The sequence below is a fragment of the Loxodonta africana genome, chromosome 18 (assembly GCF_030014295.1).
Source record: "Loxodonta africana isolate mLoxAfr1 chromosome 18, mLoxAfr1.hap2, whole genome shotgun sequence".
In the NCBI taxonomy this organism is placed as follows: Eukaryota; Metazoa; Chordata; class Mammalia; order Proboscidea; family Elephantidae; genus Loxodonta; species Loxodonta africana.
The window spans coordinates 73,205,020-73,215,873 of NC_087359.1; the positions used below are offsets into that span (position 1 = coordinate 73,205,020).

The following is a 10,854-nucleotide window of genomic DNA, read 5'->3' on the forward strand; positions in this document are numbered from 1 at the left end:
TCTCTCCAGAGCACCTGGCCCTGGTCTAACAGCTCAGGGAAGGTCCCAAGATCCTTCTCCAACCCTCTGCTTGGGCCACCTCACTCTTGACTGTCTCCTTGGTTTTAATTCTGCTTTCTTTTGCCTGGACTCTCAAGGTTTCATACAATCTTTTAATTGATAACCTGTTTGGACTGTCTGTCTGACATCCATTTTTGCCTCTGGAAGCTAGTTTTGGGATTTTTCATCTCAATTTCACATACTGCTGTCTACAGGCAAATCTAGCTCTCAGGCTCCCAAGAGATGCACTCTGGGCCTGGGTTTCCTCTTTCTGGGGGAAGGAGAGCTGAAATTATAAACAAATGTATGATCATGCATACGTATATACGTATCATATATATGTGTATATCTATACAGACGGAAACCCTGGTGGCGTGGTGGTTAAGTGCTACAGCTCCTAACCAAAGGGTTGGCAGTTCGAATCCACCAGACGCTCCTTGGAAACTCTATGGGGCAGCTCTACTCCGTCCTATAGGGTCGCTATGAGTCAGAATCGACTCGACGGCACTGGGTTTGGTTTTTTTATTTTTGTCCATACACACACATAATTTCACTCTCCGTCCCCCCAAAAGGGAAACACACACATATGCACTACTCACATTACCTGCTTAGCTGATTTTGTACCAAACTGTGAGAAAATTTGAGGGCAAAGCTATTGCCTTGCTTGTTAACCCACAGAGCCTGGAATGTAGTAGGTACTCAAATTAATGTTTGCTTAATGAAACCTAATAAAGGAGTTAGTGAAGGATCAGTGGAGGTACGTGTGAATCGTGAATGTCGCATCTTCAGTATTTTTAGCTGCTTAATGGCAGCTCATGGAAATTGTCCTCAACTTGCAAATGTCTGGGGGGTAGACTGTTTTGTTGTTAGGTACGGTAGAGTTGGTTCCGGCTTATAACGACCCTGTGTACAACAGAACGAAACAGTGCCCGGTCCTGTGCCATCTTCACAATCGTTATGTTTGAGCCCATCGTTCCAGCCACTGTGTCAATCCATCTTGTTGAAGGTCTTCCTCTTTTCCGCTGACCCTGTAGTTTACCAAGCATGATGTCCTCCAGGGACTGGTCCCTCCTGATAACATGTCCAAGGTACATAAGATGAAGTCTCGCCAACCTTGCTTGTAAGGACCATTCTGGCTGCACTTCTTCCAAGATAGATTTGTTTGTTTTTCTGGCAGTCCATGGTATATTCCATATTCTTCACCAACACTATAATTCAAAGGCATCAATTCTTTAATCTTCCTTGTTTTTGTTGTCCAGCTTTCACATGCATATGAGGTGACTGGAAATACCTTGGCTTGGGTCAGGTGCACCTAGTCCCCAAAGTAACATCTTTGCTTTTTAACACTTTAAAGAGGTCTTTTGCAGCTGATTTGCCCAATGCAATACATCGTTTGATTTCTTGACTGCTGCTTCCATGGGTGTTGACTGTGGATCCAAGTAAAATGAAATCCTTGACAACTTCAAAATCTTCTCCATTTATCATGATGTTGCTCACTGGTCCCGTTGTGAGGATTTTTGTTTTCTTTATGTTGAGATGCAATCCATACTGAAGGCTGTAGTCTTTGATCTTCCTTAGTAGGTGCTTCAAGTCCTCTTCATATTCAGTGAGTAAGGTTGTGTCATCTGCATATCACAGGTTGTTAATGAGTCTTTCTCCAATCCTGATGCTACATTCTTCTTCATATAGTCTAGCTTCTGGGATTATTTGCTCAGCATACAAATTAAATAAGTACGGTGAAAGGATACAACTCTGATGCACAGCTTTCCCAATTTTAAACCATGTAGCACCCCCTTGTTCTGTTCGAATGACTGCCTCTTGATGTGTATATGGGTTCCACATGAGCACAATTAAGATGTGACATGACTCAAGATGAGAAGAAACAGCCACAAATATCCATTAGTAATTGAAACATGGAATGTATGAAATACCAATCTAGGAAAATTGAAAGTTGTCAAAAATGAAATGGAATGCGTGAAGATCGATATCCTTGGCATGAGTGAGCTGAAAGAACTGGCGTTGGCCACTTTGAATGAGACAACCCTAAGGTCTACTGTGCCAAGAATGACAGATTGAAGAGGAACGGCCTCACATTTCATGGTCAAAAAGAGCACTTCAAGGTGTATCTTGGAGTACTACGCTGTCAGTGGTAGGATAATATCCATATGCCTACAAGGAAGGCCAGTTAATAAGACTATTATTCAAATTTATGCACCAACCACTAATGCCAAAGATGAAGAAACTGAAGATTTTTACCAGTTTCTGCAGTCTGAAATTGATCAAATATGCAATCAAGGTGCATTGATAATTACTGGAGGGTAGAAGCTGGATAGAATGACAGAATGATTGTGAATCCCAAAACAGGGCCAAGAGGAAGGCCTGTGAACTAAACAGAGGAGAGTGGTAACAGGCAGTGTCTGAAGAAATTGTCCTCTACTTTAAACTGATGCCCTATTAGCACAATAAAGAACTTGGTCCAAGTAGGGGTAACATATCTCTGCTGTGTAACATGTGCCCACATCCCCCATAAGGAGAGGGATTTAGTTGTGCACCCAGGTAGACAGGTGTGTGAGGGGATAAAGGGCATGTCCTGAGAAAGAAAGAAAGGCCAGGGCTCATTGTGGGAGTCTTTGTTGGGTTCATCTACTTTCTCATCACTAATCGTTTCAACCTTGTCGGATAACAATATGAAGTGAGTTTGAGATTATCCAGCTACTGAGATGTGTGACGTTCTCATGCACTTTTGCAACTGTAGGCATAAGAGAAGACTTCACCTCTGGGTAATTCCTCCACTGATCAGTGAAATTAAGGATGGGGATGAGGTTCATTTATTTGACAGTGGGGAAGTAAAGCCGTCTTTGGTCGAGCTGATCCTAAATGAAATGTCGAAGAATGAATCATATCCTTCAATATCTTCACTATCCTCCTATTACCAATTCGTTCAGTCTTTCTCCTGCTTGCACAAGGCTTTCTCCTGACTTAGAGGAGGTCAGATCTGCTAACTAATTCACACTAAGTTTTCTGTGGCTACTAGGTCAATACACATTGCCCAATGGACATTTGCATTTTAAAATGTTTTTGCATAGAAAGACTCATTTTAGCATAAAGAAATTATCCTCTAATTGTGAGAGTTCAAGCCCTATGACTTCTGGATATTGTGAGGTAACACTGACTAACCAAGGAAGGAGAACTCAATTCTCCTGTCTTCCAGGAACAAGTCAGCATGTTCTTCAAAGCGTATCAGAATATCCCAGTTGGGCAGATTGATCTGAATCACTACAGGGGCAGGAAAAGGCCCAGCATATTATAGTTTATTTGGCAATTTTTCATATACAGCAGTTGAGGAGAAGGTGTAGTTATTGGGAAGGGGTGGGTAATTCAATATTGGATGGGGTCTTACAAATCTGGAAGAGTTGTCATTCCTCACGGTCTTGGCATTTCCAAAGGCCTCCAGAAGGGGGTTGGCCTGGATGATCTGATCCTCCAAGGTTCCCTAATAACAAACAAGAAGAGGAAAAAGAGGACTTTGGACTGTCTTACTTGTCTGGAATAGCCCCCTGGTGAGTCAGGTTGTGTGTGCTCTGGGCAGGTCCAGGGAGAGAAGTTGACCAGCCCAACCTGGTGGCCAATGCAGGCATGTCGAGGTACTCACATCCCCCCCATCGCCACCCCAATGAGTCTTCAAAGTTCCACCCTAGTGAAGGTCTTACTGATCCAGGGTTGAAGTGACTTTTGGCCAGGCCAGATTCTGAACTGGAACATCACCCTTCCATCTCAATTTCCCTTTCTTCTCTGATAATATTTCATTATAAGAAATGGATTTTTAGAACTTATACCTCTGTGAATGTGTGTATCATGACCTGTCTAATATTACAGAAATTTGTATTCAGAAGTAGAAATAGAATATCAGCAACGAAAGTGACTCAAGAAATCATATGATAGAAACGGTGGTTCTTGAATTTTTTTTTTTTTTTTTTAAGTAGCAAAAGGTATTTCGTGAGAAATATTACTCAGAAGTCCGCTATTGAAAGCGAGTCTCTCACCCTCAGCCCATCCTCCTGGCTCCAAAGCATTTGGAAACTACTGGCGAACACAGTGGTTCTCAAAATGTGGTTCCTGGACCTGCAGCTTGAACATCATGAACTTACTGGAAGTACAAACAAGCAGGTCTCACATTAGACCTACTCGATCAGAAACTCTGGGTGTCTCTGTTGCTACAATGTCCTCCAGGTGATTCTGATGCACGCTCCAGCTTGAGAACCACTGGCTTAACGCGTTCCTTCTCCAGAGGCAGATGTGGAGCTGGTCAAGGTCACACACCTATTACTGATGGAGCTGCTATTAGAACTTGAGTCTGCTAGGTGGAAATGCCTCTTGCCTTACCCATGAACACCTACGGCGCAAAATCTTGTGTTGTGCACCCCTGCTGAGGATAATGCCTTACATACACTTGGTGCTCACCCAGCATTTAAGGTACGATTATTCCAACAAGTCTCCGGGTTCATGGACCTGCTCACCTGCATTTTGCCCGTCTGTGGCTCCTTCTTCTTGTCTCCAGGAACTGCAATTGTGGCAAAGTACTGGATGACACGCTTGGTGTTCACCGTCTTCCCAGCCCCGGACTCTCCGCTGTTGATTTTAAGATAAATGGGACAAAGGAGAGTAGAAAGGACTCCACTGGCTTCCAAGTCATTGGAATGCAAACTTGGATTACTCACGTGATAAGGATGGACTGGTTGTCCCGATCTAGAACCACAGAGAGAAACGAAACAAAACATACAACAATATAAAAACAGGGCAACATTAAATCAAACCAAAAGCCAAACCTGCTGCCATTAAGTATTCCGACTGATGGCAACCCCGTGTGTTACAGAGTGAAACCGCTTAATAGGGTTTTCTTGGCTGTAAACTTTACGGAAGAAGATTGGCAGGCCTTTCTTCTGTGGCGCTACTGGGTGGGTTAGAACCATCAACTTTTCAGTTAGTAGTTTAGCGCAAACTGTTTCCCCCACCCAGGAACCTTGGGACAATATTGGCGGTGGTTAAAAAGAATCCGAAAAGAAGCAGAGAACAATGGCTGTAGCTCTGGCTTTGTCATTATCTAGCAGTGTGATGTGGGCTTGTCCAATCTGTTTTGGGAAGAAAGGCCTGGTAATCTACTTTGGAAAATCAGTCCGTGAAAACCCTGTGGATCACAGTGGTGAGATCATCAGCCAATCATGGGGATGGCACAGGACCGCGCAGGGTTGCATCCTGTTGTGCGTAGGGTCACCATGAGAAGGAATGCGACTCAGCTAACAATAACAACAAGAACAATCTTCTTTGGGACAATTCGTACAGATTCCCGAAGGGTGGGACGTGCAACATAAGCAGCTTGAGAGGTGAGCTTTGAAACCTACAAGCGTGAAAGGTATTTGTGTTAACAGATCTTTAGCTTCTTGTTGTCACTTTCTCATCTTGTTATCTATTTCTTTGTAAAAAAAACAACAAAAAAAGAGTAAGCCTCAGGCTCAGAGCTTGTGGTAAGTAACAGCTTCTAATTAGAATTTGTGGACACGACTTGTTTGCCATTAGGTTTTTTCTTTTCCGTCATCATCTATTTGTGAAAAGTGACACTGGTTTTCTGTTTGCAATCATGATATTCATCTTCCCTCTAAACCGATATAACTTCAGTCAATTTAAAGTGAAATATACAGAAATGCCAAGGATTGTGAATGTCATTTAATAACCAAAAACCAAACGCATTGCTCTTGAGTCAATTCTGACGCATAGAGGCCCTATAGGACAGAGTAGAACTGCCCCATGGGGTTTCCAAGGAGCGGCTGGTGGATTCAAACTGCCAACATTTTGGTTAGCAGCCAAGTTCTTAACTGCTGCACCACCAGGGCTCCGGATGTCATATAGGAATGACTGAAGTTTGGGTAACATTGTACTAGATGATTTTTAATCACTTTAAGATCTCGTATGTTTGCTTCTACTTCTTGTATCTGTGCTAAGTCAAGTCACGTGAAAGTTGGACGGACAGAAATGTTATTAAGCACAACGGCGTGGCAGTATTGCACATCTCTACTTCCTTTGTCATCCTGGAAATTTAGAGAGGAGAAAGGGGAGCCTGACATTGGAGAAGCAGGCAGGTGAAAGGACAATGCTATACAGTAGTCCCCCTTATCCACAGGGGATATGCCTCAAGACCCCCAGTGGATGCCTGAAACCGTGGAGAGTACCAAACCCTATATGTACTATGTTTTTTCCTATACATACATACTTATGCTAAAGTGTAGCACTTACCATGTGCTGTGGCTGTAACTTTTCTGTTCTGAGGTGATAACAAAGCTAGCGTAGATTTCTTTTTCCTTCTTCACAATTTCACAGATAGAAGATTCGTTCTTACTATAGATCTTAGCAACCTCAGCATATGATTTTTTTTCTTTCCTTACTGAGAACCTTTTCACTTAAAGAAAGCACTTTACAGCTTCTCTTTGGCATATCCGAATTGCCAGCATCACTACTCTTGTGCTCCGGGCCCACTATTAGGTACAATAAGGATTCCTTGAACATAAGCATTCCTTGAACATAAGCATTGCCATATTGCTACAGCTGATCTGATGACTTAGACGGCTACTAAGTGACTAGTAGGTGGGTAATGTATACAGCGTGGATATACCAGACAAAGCGAAGATTCACGGCCTGGGCAGAACTGAGAGGAGTGGCTTGAGATCTCATCATGGTATTCAGAATGGCATGAAATTTAAAACGTATGAATTGCTTATTCTGGAATTTTCCATTTAATATTTTTAGACTGTGGTTGACCGTGGATAACTGAAACCATGGGAAGTGAAACCACAGATAGTGACACAGTGGATGACAAGAGACTACTGTACCTATTTCTCCAACTTTGCATTTCACAAGTGGCTACTAATATAGTCGCTCTTCCAAGCATGCCCATATTACAGGGTTCCTTGGGACATCTTGTGTTCCCAACCCCCCCAAAAAGGGTGTTCTTAGTGTGGGTACAGCATGATCACTAGCCTGAGTATGCGCTACAGCTGGCAAGGGACAATAGTGCACCCCTGGATTTCCATCGTAAAATTACCTGAATCTCCTAAGTTTGCCTTGATCATTTTATCCTTGAGATGACCAAGGCCTGTTGTTAGCTGCTGTCAAATTGGCCCCCAACTCATGGCGACCCCATGCACAGCGGAATGAAATGCCGCCCGGTCCTGTGCCATCCCCATCATTGGCTGCAGGTCAGAACACTGTGATCAGTAGGGTTTTCACGGGGTGATTTTTGGAAGGAGATCACCAGGCCTTTCTTCCTAGTCCATCGTAGTCTGGAAGCTCTGCTGAAACCTGCTCAGCATCATAGCAACACGCAAGCCTCCACTGACAGATGGGTGGTGGTCGCGCTTGAGCTGCGTTGGCCGGGAATCGAACTTGGGTTATGGAGTTGAGTAACTAACTAAAAGCTACTTCCAAAATATGGGTTGCAGAGATCACTCACCAGTCAGCATGAACTGATAGGCATTGTCGGAGATGGAGAAGATGTGGGGAGGGGCCTCCTGGCGCTTCTTGCCTCGATAGGCCATCACCACCTCTGGGTTGTACACCGGCAGCCACTTGTAGGGGTTGACGGTGACACAGAAGAGGCCTGAGTAGGTCTGTGGGAAGCAAGAACCAGGGAAGAAGATGGTCTATTCCCAACCAGACAGTTGGAATGAAGGGCTTGTCCCCCAGGGGCTTGGGAGGTTGGCTCACGTAGATCATCCAGGCTGCATAGCGCTCTTTGAGGTTGTACAGCACAGCGGGCTCATGCAGGTGAGTCATCATGGCCATGTCCTCGATCTTATCAAATTTGGGAGGGTTCATGGGGAACACCTGGGCAGTGTTCAGAGTGATTGTCTGGGTGATGAGAAGAAAAATAAGTGATGAATGAGAGAGCCGATGACCTGCTCTCTGCTTTACTGGTGGATGAAAGCAGTGAGGTATTGTGGTGCCGTTACCCCATTCTATGGATAATTTATGGATATTTATGGATAATTTAGTGGATCATTCCCATGCCCAGAGATGATCCATAAATAACCGTCCTTGATTAATACAATCCTGGTCAAATCACAAATGCAAATGGTTAACATGCTCAACTGCTAACTTAAAGATTGTTTCAGTTCACCCAGAGGTGCCTCAGAAGGGTCTGGTGATCTACTTCTGAGAAATCAGCCTTTAAAAACCCTACGGAGCACAGTTCTACTCTGACGCACTTGAGGTCACCGTGAGTCGGAGTCAGCTCCGTCGTACCTGGTTGGTCACCCTGCATGATCAGCTCTGATCTAACGCCTCCCAGTCAGTGTGCCATGTATATGGTAGGAGTGGGCTCCAGGTGTGCAGAGCTACAGAGACCTTCAACACACAGGTTAGTCAGGTGAGGCTTAGGGTGGCGTTAAGGATTGATGCCCCAAAATACGTGTTGAATTCTTGGCCCTTGTACCTGTGAAGGTGATTCTATTTGGAAGTAGGGTTTTTCTTTTGTTGTGTTAATGAAGTATATCAGAGTAAACCGAAAAACCAGACCCATTGCCATCAAGTTGATTCTGACTATAGGACAGAGTAGAACTGCCTCATAGAGTTTCCAAGGAGTGCCTAGTGGATTCGAACTGCCAGCCTTTTGATTAGCAGCTGTAGCACTTAACCATTATGCCGCCAGGGTTTCCATATCGGAGTAGGATATGGAACCTTATCACATCTGAGTTTACGACAAGCAGAATAGACAAAAAGACACTCACAGGGGGAAGACAGGTGTCATGTGAAAATCATCTATAAGCCAAGGAACACCAAAGAATGCCAAGGAACCAAGAAATACCCAAGATTACCAACAAAGAAGGAATTGACACGACCGAGATCCTGATTTGAACTTTTAGCCTGCAGAGCTGTGAGAAAATAAATTTATGTTCTTTAAAGCCACCCATTTGTGATGTCTGTTATAGCAGCACTAGGAAACTAAGGCAGGTAGCCAAGGCCAAGGCAGGTTGGCTCTGTTTTTACCTCATTTGTTGTGCCGAGCTGAGACAAAGGTTGGAAGGTTGTAAAGACCAGTGTGTCCTGGGCATTTCCATCTCCATACCTCCACCCACATGGGTCCCTTTCTCTGGAGTGTCTTCACTGAAATTATGTCCAGAAACCTTCAAAGCTCAGCTCAAGTGCTACCACTTCCATGGCCCATGCTCTCTCTCCCCTGTTTCTTCAAGGCTCCCTCAAGTCTTTGTACCTCTGCTCTAATAGCTAAAACAGTTGGGCTAGTATCCTGGTCCATGGCTGAATAACATCTGGTTCTGTTACTTACTCTCTGTCTTTTCTGCTTTTTTCTCCCCCATTCAGGCATTCATGAGGCTCTGTACTCCATTACTCAGGAAAGGTGGAAAACAGGGCAGGACATAGAAAGAACCTGTTTTTCAAAAGCCTAAGTCTGAGAAGAGCTTTGAGGGTTTTACAGGGGAGGTAAAAGGCAGGGGCTTTGTTGGTATAGGCCAGATCTCTTGGGGGCTGGGTGGGAAGATGCCTTTCTGTCCCCCTACCCTAGGCTAGAGAGAAACATCCAAGGTAGCAAAAGGGGAGACAGAAAGTCTGCATATCCTAAAGCTTTGGGAACAGGGTCTGGTTTTCTAGTAGACCCTCCAGGGAGGCAGGGAGACCCTAATGTAGCACTCTGTAAATTCTGAAAATGTGGCACAACCCTATGTCCCAGGAATCACTGAAGAAAAAAAAAATTCTCAGTCAGTGAAAAGGGGCTGGAATCAGAGGTCAAGTTCAATTTTAAAAGATGAAAGATCTGTGTCATATGCCTGAGTTTGTGAACTGCAATTCGTACCTGCCATATGTGTCTTAATTGCTACATGAGATGGTAAACTTTGCGGGGGAAGACGCTTAGCTTTCCTTATGTTTGCAAAGTGACCAACTCTGTGACCTAGACATGGCGAGTGTCCAACAGTTATTCAGTTGAGCAGTCTACTGCAGTTCTAGACATTAAATGATGCAGTGCCTCCAGGACTTCCTTGGTAAGACCAGAAAGCAATCAGCATCGATTTCTTCTTTAAGTAGCCCAACCTCTTCCATCCTCACCTTCTCCTTTCCTCCAAAAAAAAAACACCACAAAAACCCTCAAAGCCCAAGTCCTCAGAGAAGGAACGAGCCAGAGCAAAGGCGTGTGCGGTAGCCCCTTTCACCAGCTAACTCACCTTGGAATAAGTAAACACAAGTTTGGTTTTATCTTCAGGTTTCTGTTGACCAGCATGCAATTTCTAATATCCCACCCAAAGGGAAATGAGAACATCTGTAGCATCAAAGACATCAACACTTACCCGGTCATCGAGGGTCTTGACTGTGACTTTGTCATTCTCCCTGTTCTGGATCATACCTTTCACGTACACTTCCTTATCATCCACTGCGAAGCAGGCCTTCTTAGAATCAAACGGGCGGTTCTGAGCCTCAGTTCGCTCCTTCTCTGGTTTCCGGAGGTAGGGAGCTGCTTCTCCAAAAACAGCCATCTCTGAGTCAGAGCTCATGACTGCAGGGGGAGGCTGGGAACACCAGGGTGAACTGCTGAGCCTGTGCCTGGGTGACTCCTCCTGAGGCTGAAGGGCCCCGACCCCGTTATTTCCACTCAGACAGGGAGCCAGACTCAAAGGCTCCCAGGGTTAACTCTTCCCTGAGGGATCCAGGGCAGGCGGAGGGGCTCTGAGTGGGCAAGTAGGAGTGTACTAATGGGGATACTTTACTAGAAAAGGGGGGGGGGCTGTTATTCCTACTGAGTCCCTGGGTGGCTAA

The 10,854-nt window shown here is 44.6% G+C and overlaps 1 protein-coding gene across 1 annotated transcript in view; it reads right to left on the bottom strand.

Moving 5' to 3' along the window:
* The window catches only part of MYH13 (myosin heavy chain 13), a 77,623-nt gene extending 67,031 nt beyond the window's left edge, over window positions 1-10,592 (bottom strand). The window contains exons 1-6 of the mRNA XM_064270363.1: window positions 10,389-10,592; window positions 7,795-7,938; window positions 7,541-7,697; window positions 4,758-4,785; window positions 4,557-4,668; window positions 3,440-3,532 (exon numbers count right to left, since the gene is read on the bottom strand). Of these exons, the coding sequence (XP_064126433.1) occupies window positions 3,440-3,532; window positions 4,557-4,668; window positions 4,758-4,785; window positions 7,541-7,697; window positions 7,795-7,938; window positions 10,389-10,592 (738 nt within the window). The remainder of the gene's footprint in view (window positions 1-3,439; window positions 3,533-4,556; window positions 4,669-4,757; window positions 4,786-7,540; window positions 7,698-7,794; window positions 7,939-10,388) is intronic.
* Window positions 10,593-10,854: the final 262 nt, after the last annotated feature.